Raw genomic sequence first — 19,373 nt, 5'->3', positions numbered from 1 at the left:
GACAGATAAGATAACATAGAGGAAAATTCAGGGGCTGCTGAAAAAAATGCCCAACTGCTCCTAAACTACTATAAAGACCCAGTGTTCATGGACAGATAAAGTAACATGGAGGCAAAAAAAAAAAAACGAAACGCGAGTTACCACATTTAGATGCGCTTGCATGTTGTTACAAGCATTTGCCGTTTCAAATGCATATAAACTTCCGTCTATACGCATTTTTTTGCTTTCAAAAAAATTCCACTAAACTCAACTGCCTCTAAGCGATTATAAACATTTCAGTGTACATGGACAGATAAGATAACATAGAAGAGAGTTCAGAGGCTGCTGAAAAAAATGCCCAACTGCTCCTAAACGTCTGTTTATCAGCAAGCAGTGTACATGAGGCCTAAGCCCGCATTAACACTGCAGCGGCACGACTCTGTACTACTTCGGGGGTGACTTGTGAAGTCCCGTGCACCGCGACTTCGGCGCGACTTGCACGCACTTCAAATGATGAATGTCTACGCAAGTCGCTCTGAGGTCGCCCCGAAGTAGTACAGGACCCTTTTTCTAAGTCGGAGCGACTTGTGTCGCTCCTATTAGAATGGGTCCTGTAGCAGTCAATGGACCGTGTCTTGTCAGCCTGACAAGTCGCCTGACAAGTCGCCTGACAAGTCGCGGCAGTGTGAATGGAGTCTAAAAGTCTATGAGAGGCTGACAACTGCTGGGGCTGGACAGTGCACTGAGTGATGCTTGTGTCCAGGGGGCCATAAGTGTAAGGTGGCAATAAAACGTTTAAAATTGATTTTGTTCATACAATGACTGTTTGAGTTAAAGGGGGGGGGGGGATTTACTAACACTGGAGCACACAGAATCTGGTGCAGTTGTGCACAATAACCAATCAGCTTCTAGGTTTTATTGTCAAAGCTTAACCACCTAGCGACTGTCCCACGTACATATACTGTGGCAGGGCGGCCGCTTTGTGCCAGATCACGTATCTAGTACGTGATCTGACACTTCTGGGTTTGGGGAAAATCTGATTTTTTTTACATTTTTATTGGGTATGTTTTATAGCAGAAAATAAAAAATATAGGTTTTTTTTTTTTTTTTTCCCAAAATTGTTGGTTGTTTTTTGTTTATAGCGCAAAATATAAAAAACGCAGAGGTGATCAAATACCACCAAAAAAAAAAAAAAAAAAGCTCTATTTTTGGGAAAAAAAGGACAGAAATGTTACTTGGGTACAGCGTCCCAGGACCCCACAATTGTCAGTTAAGGTAACACAGTGCCGTGTCGCAAAAAATGGCCTGGTCCAGAAGGGGGAAAAACCTTCCAGAGCTCAAGTGGTTAATTGAACAAGCTGAAGTAAGCAGCTAATTGGTCACTATACAGCAGATTCTGTATGCTCCAGTTTTACATAGTTCCCAACATTTGAAAAAAATTTCCAGGGACACTTTGCAGCACCGCTATCAATTATTTACCACACCCACTTCCCTGAAGCCCTGCCCACTCCACATAATTAATCTCCGCCTAATTATCATCAAATTATAGGGTCTACTCAATAAAGAGAGAATTACAGGAAATTGAAAAGGGAATTTCAAACTTAAGGCCAAAGTAGCAGAGTAAATTACCCGGGACAGGGTCCTATTTGCCGGGACTGTCCCGGTAAAAACGGGACAGTTGGCAGCTATGGTTTTAGTAAATCCCTCCATGGTGTATATCCAGCCAAAACTTTTTCTTTTTTAGCTTTGAATAGAGTAAGGAGGGATTAAAACCCCTGTCAGATTTTTTTCTGCTATCTGGGGCTGTTTTAAGGGGGCTGTATCACCCCGCTTACTATCATAGCTTATACTATTAAAAAATGGTTTCACCAGACAATGAGTGAGAGATAATCTTAAACAAAGCCACTGACAGCAATAAAAAATCTGATAGGGGTTCTAGTCTACTGAAAAATTAATTATGATTTCAGTCTGTGTTGCTTTTGGAGATTTCCTTTGACTTCTAGTTCAGTGAATCCAAAGTCCCCAGGAAAGTGAGTGATAGGATATCTCTCAATGGTAACCCCGAAACATAGCAAAGACAGGAATTCTAATCCTTCTATACACTCTAAGCCAAAATAAAATCTGGTAGACATTTACATTAACATCTATTTTTGTACCTAATGTGGGATTTAAGTTGACTTTTATTAAACCTTGCTCCTGCTGTTCTTTAAAGTCACTGAGTTTTGTTCCCTTTAAAGCCTAACATCTTGACCTGTCCAAGGATCTAAGATCATCAAAAGAGCTATAAATACCCACTAGTACAAGTACAGTACATGGCACTTTTACAAATTAAAGTCTGATAAATGAGTATTATCTAAAGTGAATAGAGTCCTGCACTACAACCAGACTGGGGTTGGCTTTAGACCCACTGTGGTCTTGTGCTGTCTTGTCAGTGCTGTGCCCATTATAGTCTGAAGCCCCAGGGATAATGATAACACCATGCGATTTGTCCTGCATATTGGATTCTGAAGTCTGTGTTTGATCCAACTCTACAGGGATGTAAGAATGCTTCCAGTCTCGAGAATTGCTCTCTTTTCTGATTGACCTGTTCTTGTAGCTTGGGCTTGGAGTGATAGACGTCACTGTCCTCTGGCTACCATTTATAAAGTGTTTGTCGTCCATGGACTCTTTACGTGACTGGGTTAAGGTGCTACTGCTTCGAGGGCGGTACTGGGATCTGCGCAAAGCAGATTGCCTTCTGCTGTTCCCCCACTGGCACCTTAAAATTTGGATGAAGGCTCTCTTGAACTCTTTGCTGGAGCAAGGGTAGATGACTGGGTTGATGCAGCTGTTGAAGTAGCCAAGCCAGAAGATGACTTTCTGCACTGTTTCTGGAGGTTCTAACTGCTTGAAGATCGAACCTGCAAGTAAGCAAAAATATAGTCCTGAAATGAAAACACTGGTTTTATGGAAATAAAGGGTATTGTTCTGGAGGAAATCAAATCACTAAATACACCCAATTATAGTGATATTAAAGGCTATGCTGTTTTTATTAAAAAAAAAAAGAAAACCCAAAAAAACAAACATGTTATACTTACCTGCTTTGTGCAATGGTTTTGCACAGAGCAGCCTTTATATTCCTCTTTTCAGGTCCCTGGCCGGTTCTTCTGGCCCCTCCTTCCTGCCGAGTGCCCCCATAGCAAGCAGCTTGGTCTGGGGGCCCCTGAGCAGGCTTGCTCCTAAGCCCCTGCTCTGTCTGTCTATTCAGACACAGAGCCGCGGATCAAGCCCCACCCCCCTCTATCCTTATCGAATCACTGCCTTTGATTGACAGCAGCGGGAGCCAATGGCGCCCACTGCCGCCCCAGTCAATGAGGAGGGAGAGTCCCTGGAGAGCCGTAGGGGCTCAGGTAAGTATTTAGAAGGGAGTGGGGGGAGTCTGCTGCACACAGAAGGTTTTTTTTTTGTATTTTATTACATAGAATGCATTAAGGTAGAAATCCTCCTGCCTTTAGAACCACTTTAACTTTAAAGGGGAGCCTAACTGTAGAAGTTGTGCCCAAAAAAGGAAGACAGAATGCAAAGGACTAGTCACTGGTATTGCCTGTGGTTTCCCTACAGCAGATCTTCCTCCATTACTGACTTATCAATGGCTTGTTCTGCACTGTGTCTCTGTGTGGAGGTGGTCATATTGGTGGAGGCAGGGAATTGCTTCCTCATGTCAAAGCCTCCAGCAAGGAGAACAGAGAGCAGCACAGAAGTGACATCCGTAAACCTCACTCCAAAACTCCTCAGGCTGGTAGCCAAAGGCAGCCGTTGATCTCACGATGCAAATCTACAGTTATTGGGCTTTAAGCCAGCCACAGATGGATCGATTTTATTTCGCACTCAACACAGTGTTGATGGGGGCAATCCCTCCTGCAGAGCAATTGTGTTCTCCCTGCAGGGGGAGGCAGAACACAGTGATTACTGCTATTGGCTATAATAGCCGCTAACAATAATCGCATGTAAAATCCAACAGGCTGGTTGTACCCAAGTTGGTTGATCTATCAACTTGGGTACATTCAACCTGCCCATATATAGTTTGAATCTCGGCCGGTTGAGGCAATGGACTGCCTAGCCACATTTATATACTGTACTGCTATTTTGCAGGAGAAATTCTAGACAAAAGGTACATTTTTAGAGTACTGCTCAGGCACAATTATCATTTCCCTTTAAAATAGCCAAATTTTACATTTTGACTTCAGATCTTCAGACTTCAGCTCCACATAAATCCAGGCTATTGATTCCTATAGAATGTATAGAATATAAGGATTTTACTTTGTGTTACTTTTAAATGTACCCACATCCCAAAGGAAACATATTAAAACAAACGAAAGTCACAGGACAATACGAGAGTTAGTTATTACCAATAGCATTGTTAAACATATATAAAGTTTACTCCATACAGTTATAAAAACATAAAATGTATTGACAATGTTTGCTCACTTGTTGTATTACTTAAAGGATAAATTCACTTAAAAAAAAAAAAATCCACATTGTTTTGCAGATAATAAAGTTAATTTACATACAATTTTTTTTTTTTTTTTTTTAGGAGCCTGGAAAGCATCAGCAGATCACAGGTGCCATGCAGGACTCCTACAGACTGTCAGTGTAAGATGTCTGCCCGTAGGACGAATCAAAAAAACTCAACAGCGCCCTGGTAATTCATTGAGAACTACAAGCCGACAGCTGCAAAGCATGTTGGTACTTGTAGTTTTCACATTCACAGAACTCTGAATGCATGACCCAGCCAAGTGGGCGGAGCCCTGCACAGCTGCATTTTTTTTATAAACTGTGACAGAGAGTGGGGGGGAGAAGATCCCCCACTCCTTACAACAGGGGATCGGGATGTTATATGGGAGTAACATGTACGAAAGGGGAACTTAGCGCCGGTTCACACTGGCGCGACGCTACTTTCAGGGGCGACCCCCGAGATCGCGGTGCAAGCAGCGCGCCGCGACCTCGGAGCGGCCGCCACAGACTTTATAACATTGAAGTCTATGGCGGTCGCCTCCTGGTCGCCCCAAAGAAGCTCCGGACCCTTTTTCTAGGTCGGAGCGACTTGTGTCGCTCCTATTAGAACGGGTCCGTAGCTTCCCTATGGGAGGCGACCTGCGGCGACCTGTGAGGCGACCAGGTCGCCTCACAGGTCGCCCTAGTGTGAACCGGGGCTTATCCTTCGACATATATATTGTTGTAATCCAAAACTGTAATCATATACTATATAATGTCACTTTAGATCTTATTAAAGAACATTTGCATAAGAATAGCAGATGGGAAGACAATTATCTACACGTTTCTTAGACCAGCGGTCCACTTCATCAGAAGATAATTAGAAGTTTTTTAAAGTCATAACAAAACATGATTATAATGGTGGCCTTGTGCCAGCAAAGTGAAGCTGGGATTTTAACCACTTCAGCTCCGGAAGGTTTTACCCCCTTAATGACCAGGCCATTTTTTGCGATTCGGCACTGGGTTACTTTAACTAAATTTAACTGACAATTGCGCGGTCGTGCGACACTGTACCAAAATACAATTGATGTCCTTTTTTCCCCACAAATAGAGCTTTCTTTTGGTGGTATTTGATCACCTCTGCGGTTTTTAGCTTTTGCGCTATAAACAAAAAAGTGAGAAAATTTTGAAAAAAAAAACACAATATTTTTTACTTTCTGCTATAAAACATTCCCAATAAAAAAATTTAAAAAATCAATTTTTTTATCAGCTTAGGCCAATTTGTATTCTGCTACATATTTTTGGTAACAAAAATCCCAAAAAGCGTATTTTAATTGGTTTGCGCAAAAGTTATAGCGTTTGCAAACGCTGGGATAGATTTTTGGACTTATTTATTTTTTTTGTTTTTATTAGTAATAGCGACGATCAGCAATTTTTAGCGGGACTGTGGACAAATCTGACACTAAGCGACACTTTTTGGGGACCAGTGGCACGAATACAGTAATCAGTGCTAAATAATATGCACTGTTACTGTATACATGACACTGGCAGGGAAGAGGTTAGTACTGGGGGTGATCAAGGGGTTAAATGTAAGCCTAAATGTGCTTGCTAACTGTGTGGGTGGGGGGGCTCTGTGACAGGCACACAGAGATCGGTGTTTCAGCTTAGCTGAATCTCACTGTGCCTGTCTGACAGGAGAGCCGCCTGCGTTGTTTACATTGGCAGGCGGCTCTCCTGCCAGTTTCCCCCAAAGATTGCGGAAGGCGGGCGGTGATCGAGCCCGCTCCTCCCGCTGTGTCTAATCACAGCGCCGAGACTGCGTGCACATATTCACGTAGATCTGCGTGATTATGAACAGCCGAGCCAACCTGCCGCAGTAATCCTGCATGGAGCGGTCGGCAAGTGCTTAACCACTTAAGCCCCGGAAGATTTTACCCCCTTCCTGACCAGGGGGTATTTTGCGATTCGGCACTGCGTGACTTTAACGGACAATTGCGCGGTCGTGCGACGCTGTACCTAAACGAATTTGGCGTCCTTTTTTTCCCACAAACAGAGCTTTCTTTTGGCGGTATTTGATCACCTGTGCGATTTTTTGATCACGCGCTATAAACAAAAAAAGAGCGTAAATTTTGCAAAAATAGCAATATTTTTCCCTTTTTTTTATATGAAATTCCCCCAAAAATAAATGTAAAAATCAAAATTTTTTAATATTTTCGGCCAATTTGTTTTATGCTACCTATGTTTGGTAAAAAAAATCGCAAAAAGCGTATTTTGATTGGTTTGCGCAAAAGTTATTGCGTTTACTAACAAAGGGAAAGATTTTTGTCATTTTTGTTGTTTTTTTTTTTAACGCGTAATGGCGGCGATCTGCGATTTTTTTTGCGGTACTGCGACAATGCGGCGGACAGATCGGACCCTTGACTGACATTTTTGACACTTTTGGGGTTACCAGTGACATTTCTACAGTAATCAGTGCTATATATATGCACTGTTACTGTAAAAATACACTGGTAGTGAAGGGGTTAACTTTATTTGAGAGGGAGGGGCTGTGTGTGTCCCTAGGGGCGTGCTTCTAACTGTGATTGGCTGGGGCTTCAACTGTATGCAGAGTGATCAATGGATCTACATAGTAGATCCATGTGATCAGCTCTCATACAGAGAGGAGAATGACAGGCAGCTTGTTTACACAAGCTGCCTGACTTTCTCCCTCTCCCCCGCCGATCGCAGAGTGGCCGGCGGCGATCAGGTCCGCCGGTCACGCGCGCGGGGGGGTCCGTGACCACGCGGGAGCGGGAGCGCGCCTCCGGCGGCGCGCGCTCGCTCCCTAAACCCTAACAGGCGAGCGACGTAGACCTACGTCACTTTGCCTGTGAGGGGCTGACCGCCCACGTAGATAGTCGTGCGGCGGTCGGCAAGTGGTTAAAGAAATACATTTCTCAGCAATGATATGAGCGGTGGTGGTGGCCAGAGCTGCACGACAATTAAGGAGAGAAAACCACCAGACAGTAGCAGGCAGGGCTGCTGATAGAAATTGTGGGGCCCCCTACAGACTACCTGACAGGGCCCCCCCCCCCATGAAAATATTAAAGCGTTATTTCGATAAAAATACAATAAAATCATTACTAGCAGACACAAATACAACAAAACTCACAGAATTCCTGCTGAATCTAAAAGATAAAACTGAGTTGATAAATAAATCTCTGTGTGTGAATGAGGTCCTGGGGCTCATGAACATGGGTGCTGTGGTCCGTACAGTGTTGATCAGTGGTTCATTTATGTGGGTGGTCATCTGGAGCTGTGCAAACACAGCTGCAGGTCCTAATTTTACAGGCGTGGGGATGCAGGTGTACAGCCTGAACACAGACCATGTGCATTTGGGGGCCCATTCACCTGCACACCTGTCTGATTCGGGCCTGCGGCTGTGTTCATACAGGAGCTGCATCCCCACAGAATGACAGGCGGCTCCAGCCCAAACCCCTTCTTCATACAGCCAGAGTACATGTGGGAATGAGGCCCTAATTATATTTTTTTAACCTAAAAAACAGATCTCTCCAGCGATGTGCTGTCACTACTAAGAGGGATTCGATCTCCATCTGGTCTTCTCTCTGGTTTCTTGGGCTCCAGTCATTTAGCCAAACTGTGATGATGTAACTCACACGCATGCTCAGGGGAGTCATGGTCACAGCACAGCTCTCTCAATGGATGGTATGCCGTCCATTGAGAGTGCAGTGCGCATGCACTGGTGCTATCACCGGCTTCTACGTTTAGGAGATATTCACTGAACCTATAGGTAAGCCCTATTACTTACCTGTAGATACAGGATAAACAATGGAGTTTACTACTGCCAGATCAGTTAGTAAATGAGTAAATAGAAGGAGTTGATACATGGATGCAGAGGGAACTGACAGTGAAGGGGAGAAGAAGCAAAGTTGCATAGGTCAGGAAGCAGTCTCAGGGAGAGGAGTGGGATGCCCAGCTACATAAAGCACACTAAACTGCACTGGGACAAGATAACAGGCAGCTATGGAACCAGTGTAACAGTAAATTCTTTACTCCATGGGAATGCAGCTGATCAGCTGTGACTGTGTCAGGAAGACAGAGCAAAGGGGGGGGGGGAGAGATGAAAAAATATACAGGCTGGGACAAGGAGTATAGGAAGAACTGCAGGGAGAGAAACAAAGTTACAGAGATAACAAACTTAGGAGCAGAGCTAACATTAGAGCCAGGGCTGGGAGGGAGGCCCACACAGGGAGTGGGATTAGTGAAGGACAACTGTCTCTTTCTCAGCAGATAAAAGCAGGCAGCAGGGAGGGGGGGGGGGGATCAGCTTTCAGCTGCTGGAGAAAGATTTCTGTAATAGCCCATTCACACTGCCGCGACTTGTCAGGCGACTTGTCAGCCTGACAAGTCGCGGTCCATTGACTGCTACAGGACCCGTTCTAATAGGAGCGACACAGGTCGCTCCGACTTAGAAAAAGGGTCCTGTACTACTTCGGGGCAACCTCGGAGCGACTTGCATAGACATTCATTATATGGAGCCTGCAAGCAAGTCTGTGCAAGTCTGTGCAAGTCACGCCGAAGTCGCGGTGCACAGCGGTGCATGCAACTTCACAGGTCGCCCCCCCGAAGTCGTGCCGCTTCAGTGTGAACTGGCACTAAATGTCGTTCATCGCTAATCTCCCTCCCTGTGTGGGCCCCCTGTGTGCACGGGCCCCCTACAAGAGGACTGGTGGTCCCCCTTATCAGCGGCCCTGGTAGCAGGGTGTGAGGCTTTCTTCTTTCCCTGTGAAAGTGGAAAACCTGTTATTTCTTAGGTTGAGGAACTTATTTAGATTTTGGCAACTAATTTTCCAGCCCAAATGTCAGTACATCGGTATGGCAGACATTTGCAGCATTTTACACTGGCGTTATGAATCACAGTTCCAAACCAGAGGTTTTATGTGTCACCTCCGCCCTTACCAAAATAAAGACTTGTCCCGGATTTATCTCTGTGTTTCTGTTTCTGCAGCACAGTTTATTTGCTGAGCTAAAAAATCAAGACTTTCCAAATCCTTTTCCCATTAATCAAATGCCTCAAACCTTTGTTTTAATTAAAGCTATATTTAATTATACAGGACCAAAATGCGTGGGACTGTTGTGGATAAACTTACAGATATACACTCACCCCGTTATCCTGAGGTCTGGCAGCCTGTCAAGGAATCACTTAATCTAACAAGCTTAGAAAAGTTGAATAATTGTCTTTAAAACTGGGATTTTGCTTATTTTAAAAGGTGCCAATATAAAGTACTGTTCCAAAGTTCTAGGCAGCTGTGAAGAAATTCTGTAAAGTAAGAATGCTTTCAAAAATATATATTTTATTTGATTATTTTCATCAAATAACAACATGGAAAGTAAATGAACAGAAGAGAAATCCAAATCAAATCACTATTTGGTGTGACCACTGTTTGGCTTTAAACCAGCATCGATTCTCCTAGGTACACTTGCACACAGTTGTTGAAGGAGCTCTGCAGGTAGGTTGTTCCAAACATCTTGGAGAACTAATCACAGATCTCCTGTGAATGTAGGCTGTCTCAAATCCTTATCTTTTTATGTAATCCCAAACAGATTGGATGATATTAAGATCAGGGATCTGTGGGGGCTAAACCATAAATTCCAGGACTACTTGTTCTTCTTTACACTGAAGATAGTTCTTAATGACATTGGAGTCATTGTTCTGCTGCAGAATAAATGTGGGGCCCATCACACACCTCCTTGATGGTATGGCATGATGGATAGGTATCTGCCTGTATTTCTCAGCATTGAGGACACCATTGATCCTGACCAAATCTCCATTTATCACCTCTTACAGAAATGCAGCCCCAACCTCCACCGTGCTTCACTGTTGCTTGCAGACACTATCTTCAGCATAAAGATGGAGTCCTAGAAGTGATGGTTTGGCCCCCACAGAGCCATGATCTCAACATAATCAAGTCTGTCTGGGATTCCATGAAAAGACAGAAGGATTTGAGGCAGTCTACATCCACAGAAGATCAGTGGTTAGTTCTCCAGGGATGTTTCGAACAACCTACCTGCCGAGTTCCTTCAAAAACCGTGTGCAAGTATACCTAGGAGAATTGATGCCGTTTTGAAAGCAAGGAGTGGTCACACCAAATATTAACGGCTTCCTGCCCGCCATGGGTATACATAGGTCGCGCGCCTGCAGCTAGGGGGCGAGCCTGCGCTGCCGGCGGCACGCTCCCGCCCCCACTCGTCAGCGGGGACTCCAATGCACGGGCAGGCAGTTCCTATTGCTGCCTGACACCCGCGATCGCTCCCTGCTAAGAGAGAAGGACGGGCAGCTGTTGTAAACACAGCTGACCGTTCTTCTCTCTGGAATGATCACAGAGCACCTGTGATCCTTCTATATAGGAACATTTCACAAGCCACACCCCCATACAGTTAGAAACACGCCACTAGGTACACATTTAACCCCTTGATCACTTACTGTGTTAACCCCTTCCCTGCCAGTGTCATTATTACAGTAACAGTGGCTATTTTTTTAGCACTGATTACTGTAGTAATATCACTGGTCCCCCCAAAAGTGTCAAAAATGTCAGTCAGGGGTCCGATCTGTCCGATGTGTCGCAGTCCCGCAAAAAAGGCAGATCGCCGCCATTACTAGTAAAAAGAAAAAAATATATAAAAATGACATAAATCTTTCCCGTAGTTAGTAGACGTGATAACGTTTGCGCAAACCAATCAAAATACACTTATTGCGATTTTTTACCAAAAATTTGTAGCAGAAAACAAATTGGCCTAAAATGTTAAAAAATTTTGATATTTAAATTTTTTTTGGAGAATGTTATATAGCAGAATGTGAAAAATATTGTTTTTTTTTTTTTGCAGAATTGTTGCTCTTTTTTTGTTTATAGCGCAAAAAAAAAAAAAAAAAAATTGCACAGGTGATCAAATACCATCAAAAGAAAGCTCTATTTGTGGGAAAAAAAAGGCCATCAATTTTATTTGGGTACAGCGTCGCACGACCGCGCAATTGTCCGTTAAATTAACGCAGTGCCGAATCGTAAAATATGGCCTGGTCATTAAGGGGGAAAATCTTCCGGTCCAGAAGTGGTTAATTTAAATTGGATTTCTCTTCTGTTCATTTGCTTTCCTGTTTGCTAATTGATTAAAATATACTATTTATATTTCTGAAAGCATTCTTAAGTTACAGCATTTTATTCACATCCGCCTAAGAGCCGGTTCACACTGCCACGACCATAAGTCGCCCCATGTCGGAGCGACTTTTTACCGCGATTTTACCGTGACTTTACTGCGACTTCAGCGCGACTTGTGAATTATTTTGCGCGACTTATATGACAGACGACTTTGTATTTGGCCAATCAGAATATGATGTGTTGTGGCCTAATTCCCCTTTTCTGTTTTTTTTTACTCATTTCCTCATTTCCCACCAGTGCCACTGCCCACCAGTGCCACGTATGTGTCCACCAGTGCCACTCCCCACCAGTGCCACATATCAGTGTCCACCAGTGCCACGTATGTGTCCACCAGTGCCACTGCCCACCAGTGCCACGAATCAGTGTCCACCAGTGCCACATATCAGTGCCACGAATCAGTGTCCACCAATGCCACGTATCAGTGCCACGAATCAGTGTCCACAAGTGCCAAATATCAGTGCCACGTATCAGTACCACGTATCAGTGCCATGTATCAGTGCCACAAATCAGTGTCCACCAGTGCCACATATCAGTGCCACAAATCAGTGTCCACCAGTGCCACGTATCAGTGCCACTAATCAGTGTCCACCAGTGCCACGTATCAGTGCCACGCATCAGTGTCCACCAGTGCCACGTATCAGTGCCACATATCAGTGCCACTAATCGGTGTCCACCAGTGCCACATATCAGTGCCATGTATCAGTACCACGAATCCGTGCCACGTATCAGTGCCACGAATCAGTGTCCACCAGTGCCACGTATTAGTGCCACGTATCAGTGCCACGAATCAGTGTCCAACAGTGCCAAGTATCAGTGCCACGTATCAGTACCACGTATCAGTGCCATGTATCAGTGCCACGAATCAGTGTCCACCAGTGCCACATATCAGTGCCACAAATCAGTGTCCACCAGTGCCACGTATCAGTGCCACGAATCAGTGTCCATCAGTGCCACGTATCAGTGCCACTAATCAGTGTCCACCAGTGCCACATATCAGTGTCCACCAGTGCCAAGTATCAGTGTCCACCAGTGCCACGTATCAGTGCCACGTATCAGTGCCACTAATCAGTGTCCACCAGTGCCACGTATCAGTGCCATGTATCAGTGCCACGTATCAGTGCCACGTATCAGTGCCACGAATCAGTGCCACGTATCAGTGCCACGAATCAGTGTCCACCAGTGCCACATATCAGTGCCACGAATCAGTGTCCACCAGTGCCACGTATTAGTGCCACGTATCAGTGCCACGAATCAGTATCCACCAGTGCCACGTAAAAGTGCCACGAATCAGTGTCCACCAGTGCCACGTATCAGTGCCACATATTAGTGCCACGAATCAGTGTCCACCAGTGCCACCTATCTGTGTCCACCAGTGCCACTCACACAGACCAAGCAGAGATAATGGAATATATATACCATTACACATATATATATATATATATATTATATATATATACCATATAGGCATGGCTGCAATATGGGGAATGCTGGCTAATCTCTTTCTTCTTCCTGGAAAGTCTGATAACAAGTGGCTTCAAATAAGATAAGGATCCGACTTGGAGGCGACTCCCATTGAAGTCTATTGACACAAGTCGGATACAAGTCGCCTCAAAGTAGTACAGGAGCCTTTTCTGAAGTCGGAGCGACTTAAGTAGTGCCAATGGCTCTCATTCATTTACATTGCATCTGTTATGACAAGCGACTTGGGGCGACTTGAGGGCACACAAGTCGCCTGACAAGTCGTGCTAGTGTGAATGGAGTCTTAAACTTTTGCACAGTACTGTATATATGTCTGGTATAAATAAAAGTTAAACATAAGAGGGCCTCTGAGCATCCCAGCAGGAATGATTTGGATGTTTTTTTTCCTAGAGAAATACAGTATGGAGCTGACATATTTCTGCTTAACCAGTAAAGAATAATAGGAATTGTCAAGAGACAGAAAACAATCAGGGTTAGACTGATGTAATAGTGGCCTTAGTATACAATTTTTCTTTGTAAAGTGAATACTCAATAGTGAAAAGGTGACACTGATGGCGACTGAAGCATCAGAAAATGAGAACTGCTCATCAACAAAAGGCACCATGTCAGTTAAGTATTCCTGATTAGTAAAAAAAAAATTTATATATATATATACAGGTCCTTCTCAAAAAATTAGCATATTGTGATAAAGTTGATTATTTTCTGTACTGTATTTTATGTACTGATAAACATAAGACTTTCATATATTTTAGATTCATTACACACAACTGAAGTAGTGCAAGCCTTTTATTGTTTTAATATTGATGATTTTGGCATACAGCTCATGAAAAACCAAAATTCCTATCTCAAAAAATTAGCATATCATGAAAAGGTTCTCTAAACGAGCTATTAACCTAATCATCTGAATCAACTAATTAACTCTAAACACCTGCAAAAGATTCCTGAGGCTTTTAAAAACTTCCAGCCTGGTTCATTACTCAAAACCGCAATCATGGGTAAGACTGCCGACCTGACTGCTGTCCAGAAGGCCATCATTGACCCCCTCAAGCAAGAGGGTAAGACACAGAAAGAAATTTCTGAACGAATAGGCTGTTCCCAGAGTGCTGTATCAAGGCACCTCAGTGGGAAGTCTACGGGAAGGAAAAAGTGTGGCAGAAAACGCTGCACAACGAGAAGAGGTGAACGGACCCTGAGGAAGATTGTGGAGAAGGACCGATTCCAGACCTTGGGGGACCTGCGGAAGCAGTGGACTGAGTCTGGAGTAGAAACATCTAGAGCCACCGTGTACAGGCGTGTGCAGGAAATGGGCTACAGGTGCCGCATTCCCCAGGTCAAGCCAATTTTGAACCAGAAACAGCGGCAGAAGCGCCTGACCTGGGCTACAGAGAAGCAGCACTGGACTGTTGCTCAGTGGTCCAAAGTACTTTTTTCGGATGAAAGCAAATTTTGCATGTCATTCGGAAATCAAGGTGCCAGAGTCTGGAGGAAGACTGGGGAGAGGGAAATGCCAAAATGCCTGAAGTCCAGTGTCAAGTACCCACAGTCAGTGATGGTCTGGGGTGCCATGTCAGCTGCTGGTGTTGGTCCACTGTGTTTTATCAAGGGCAGGGTCAATGCAGCTAGCTATCAGGAGATTTTGGAGCACTTCATGCTTCCATCTGCTGAAAAGCTTTATGGAGATGAAGATTTCATTTTTCAGCACGACCTGGCACCTGCTCACAGTGCCAGAACCACTGGTAAATGGTTTACTGACCATGGTATTACTGTGCTCAATTGGCCTGCCAACTCTCCTGACCTGAACCCCATAGAGAATCTGTGGGATGTTGTGAAGAGAACGTTGAGAGACGCAAGACCCAACACTCTGGATGAGCTCAAGGCCACTATCGAAGCATCCTGGGCCTCCATAACACCTCAGCAGTGCCACAGGCTGATTGCCTCCATGCCACACCGCATTGAAGCAGTCATTTCTGCAAAAGGATTCCCGACCAAGTATTGAGTGCATAACTGAACATAATTATTTGAAGGTTGACTTTTTTTGGATTAAAAACACTTTTATTGGTCGGATGAAATATGCTAATTTTTTGAGATAGGAATTTTGGGTTTTCATGAGCTGTATGCCAAAATCATCAATATTAAAACAATAAAAGGCTTGCACTACTTCAGTTGTGTGTAATGAATCTAAAATATATGAAAGTCTAATGTTTATCAGTACATTACAGAAAATAATCAACTTTATCACAATATGCTAATTTTTTGAGAAGGACCTGTATATATACTGTATATATATATATATGTGTATATATATATATATATATATATATATATATATATATATATATATATATATATATATATGTATATATATATATATATACATATATATCAAAAACGAGAATAAAATCTCTGTATGATGCAATAATTTAATAATTGTACTTCAAAAGCTCATCTTCATACGAAATCAGATAAATTCAGACAAGCTGTACAGTTTCAAGCATTACAATGCGCTACAATGCATTGTAATGCTTAAAAACTGTACAGTTGCTTGTTTGGATTTATCTGATTTCGTATGAAGATGGGCTTTTGAAGTAAAATGACTGTATCATACAGAGATCACATCCTCATTTTTGCTGTTTCATACAGTGCCTTGCGAAAGTATTCGGCCCCCTTGAACTTTGCGACCTTTTGCCACATTTCAGGCTTCAAACATAAAGATATAAAACTGTAATGTTTTTGTGAAGAATCAACAACAAGTGGAACTTGTTTATTGGATATTTCAAACTTTGCTAACAAATAAAAAACTGAAAAATTGGGCGTGCAAAATAATTCAGCCCCCTTAAGTTAATACTTTGTAGCGCCACCTTTTGCTGCGATTACAGCTGTAAGTCGCTTGGGGTATGTCTCTATCAGTTTTGCACATCGAGAGACTGAAATCTTTGCCCATTCCTCCTTGCAAAACAGCTCGAGCTCAGTGAGGTTGGATGGAGAGCGTTTGTGAACAGCAGTTTTCAGCTCTTTCCACAGATTCTCGATTGGATTCAGGTCTGGACTTTGATTTGGCCATTCTAACACCTGGATATGTTTATTTGTGAACCATTCCATTGTAGATTTTGCTTTATGTTTTTAGATCATTGTCTTGTTGGAAGACAAATCTCCGTCCCAGTCTCAGGTCTTTTGCAGACTCCATCAAGTTTTCTTCCAGAATGGTCCTGTATTTGGCTCCATCCATCTTCCCATCAATTTTAACCATCTTCCCTGTCCCTGCTGAAGAAAAGCAGGCCCAAACCATGATGCTGCCACCACCATGTTTGACAGTGGGAATGGTGTGTTCAGGGTGATGAGCTGTGTTGCTTTTACACCAAACATAACGTTTTGCATTGTTGCCATAAAGTTCGATTTTGGTTTCATCTGACCAGAGCACCTTCTTCCACATGTTTGATGTGTCTCCCAGGTGGCTTGTGGCAAACTTTAAACGACACTTTTTATGGATATCTTTAAGAAATGGCTTTCTTCTTGCCACTCTTCCATAAAGGCCAGATTTGTGCAGTATACGACTGATTGTTGTCCTATGGACAGAGTCTCCCACCTCAGCTGTAGATCTCTGCAGTTCATCCAGAGTGACCATGGGCCTCTTGGCTGCATCTCTGATTAGTCTTCTCCTTGTATGAGCTGAAAGTTTAGAGGAACGGCCAGGTCTTCGTAGATTTGCAGTGGTCTGATACTCCTTCAATTTCAATATTATCGCTTGCACAGTGCTCCTTGGGATGTTTAAAGCTTGGGAAATCTTTTTGTATCCAAATCCGGCTTTAAACTTCTCCACAACAGTATCTCGGACCTGCCTGGTGTGTTCCTTGTTCTTCATGATGCTCTCTGCGCTTTAAACTGACCTCTGAGACTATCACAGTGCAGATGCATTTATACAGAGACTTGATTACACACAGATGGATTCTATTTATCATCATTAGTCATTTAGGTCAACATTGGATCATTCAGAGATCCTCACTGAACTTCTGGAGAGAGTTTGCTGCACTGAAAGTAAAGGGGCTGAATAATTTTGCACGCCCAATTTTTCAGTTTTTTATTTGTTAACAAAGTTTGAAATATCCAATAAATTTCGTTCCACTCATGATTGTGTCCCACTTGTTGTTGATTCTTCACAAAAAATTACAGTTTTATATATTTATGTTTGAAGCCTGAAATGTGGCAAAGTTCAAGGAGGCCGAATACTTTCGCAAGGCACTGTATTGATGGCTCGATCCTTGTGCACTCACTTATTTATTATTTATGGCACAGCAGGGATGACTCACTCTACTTTATTATATATATATATATATATATGTATATATATATATATATATATATATATATATATATATATATATATATATATATATATATATATGTATATATATATATATATATATATATATATATATATATATATATATATATATATATACTGTACATAGTTAGTCAGCTTGAAAAAAGACACAAGTCCATCTGGCTTAACCAGGGGTGTTCTGTATACCAACGATACAAATGATGTCTCCAGTTTGCCATATTGGAAGGAAGCAACATTTCAATTTAAAATTTTTAGTAAATGACAGCAGCTACCAAAAAATAGAGAGGTCATTAAAAAAAAAAAATTTTTATAACAAAATGCTAGTTTAGCAATGGTATATGTTATAATACTTGCTCAGCAAAAGTAGATCTTTGCTTTAAAATGAACCTATTGGGGCAGAAATATGGGAATTGCCATTGCTGACTCGTTCTAGCTGTCATATTCATCCTTATTTCTCTACTTGGTGAATCACTGCCCTGGAACAAGCATGTGCATATCAAAAGTCCTGACAATTCATTAGCTGCATACATGTTTCAGGACTCAATAAGTAGTAAGCAAGAATAACAATGCATAAGGATGGCAGCACCAAATCAGCAATGGTCCCCATATCGTCTCCATGACATGTTTGTTGTGTGGAGGAATTGCACGCTATGCCCTGGACCATGCGTGGAGGCTGCTGTGTTTTGTAGCAGGCCATAGTGGTTTTTGGCCATCGCAACAGTTTATGAATTTCAAGCTAAATATGTTCTATCAGGATCTCTTTTTACCCAGACAATGCATCATAAAACCAGACAAATGTCAACCAGGAGAAGCCAACACTAATATAACCCTAGAAGGAGAGATTACTTCTCCCTGAAATCTATCCCAACCAGTGCACGTAATGCGCGTTCCACAACAAAAATAGTTTAATATACATAAATGAGGTTAAACTGACCGCTACTAGTAAAACTCCCAAAACCGGAATTTGTGGTCAGTCCGCCCAAATCTGTATTTCAGGGTCGGTTCCCACAGAGAAAATTGTACCTGGATATGGAGAAAATTTATATAAAACCATCTTGATTTCTTTAGTCGTAATACGGCAACATATATACACTTCAATATTTCCAGACAACAGCTAAATACACAACTGAAATACATCTATGGGAGCTCTTTAACCTGCCAAAAGATTTATACCCTGCCAGACAGTGCAGCCAGGCTGGTGACCGGATTTTTCTCAACTGCAGTAAAACAGCACAGTTGGTCACCGTAGGTCACCTCCCTGCCCCAAGCCTGGGACTGCACGGTATAGTGGCAGCAGAAAACTGATTACATCATGCTTCTGCTCTCTTCTATTGACAGCATGTAACTACGTGATGCCCATAAGCCTCAATAGAAAAAAAGGCTGTGCGCCCTGTTTACCCCAATTACAACAACATTTAATGCAGCAGATAGTTTAACCACTTCTGGACTGGAAGGATTTGCCCCCTTAATGACCTGGCCATTTTTTGCGATACGACACTACGTTATTTTAACTGACAATTACACGGTCATGCGACGCTGTATCCTGATAAAATTGATGTCTTTTTTTCCCCCACAAATAGAGCTTTCTTTTGGTGGTGTTTGATCATCTGTGCAATTTTTATTTTTTGTGCTATAAACAAGAAGAAAAATAGAGCGACAATTCTGAAAAAAACAGAATATTTTTCATATTCTGCTATATAACATTCCCCCCCAAAAAAAATGAAAAACATTTTTTCATCCTTTTAGGCCAATTTGTATTCTGCAACATATTTTTGATAAAAAAATTCCAATAAGCGTATTTTGATTGGTCTGCGCAAAAGTTATTGCGTCTACTACCTACGGGAAAGATTGATGTCATTTTTATTTATTTATTTATTTTTACTAGTAAT

The 19,373-nt window shown here is 42.6% G+C and overlaps 1 protein-coding gene across 1 annotated transcript in view; it reads right to left on the bottom strand.

The window, feature by feature from the left end:
- Positions 1-2,097: 2,097 nt before the first annotated feature.
- ADRA1B (adrenoceptor alpha 1B) overlaps positions 2,098-19,373 on the bottom strand; it is a 56,348-nt gene continuing 39,072 nt past the window's right edge. Inside the window, exon 2 of the mRNA XM_082256637.1 lies at positions 2,098-2,879. Within this exon, the coding sequence (XP_082112763.1) occupies positions 2,329-2,879 (551 nt within the window). The 3' untranslated portion in view covers positions 2,098-2,328. The remainder of the gene's footprint in view (positions 2,880-19,373) is intronic.

This window comes from Pelophylax lessonae (assembly GCF_965119305.1).
Source record: "Pelophylax lessonae genome assembly, chromosome: 4".
NCBI classification, from domain to species: domain Eukaryota; kingdom Metazoa; phylum Chordata; class Amphibia; order Anura; family Ranidae; genus Pelophylax; species Pelophylax lessonae.
Note: the sequence above shows the minus strand (reverse complement) of the source record. Positions and strands in the feature narration are given on the sequence as shown.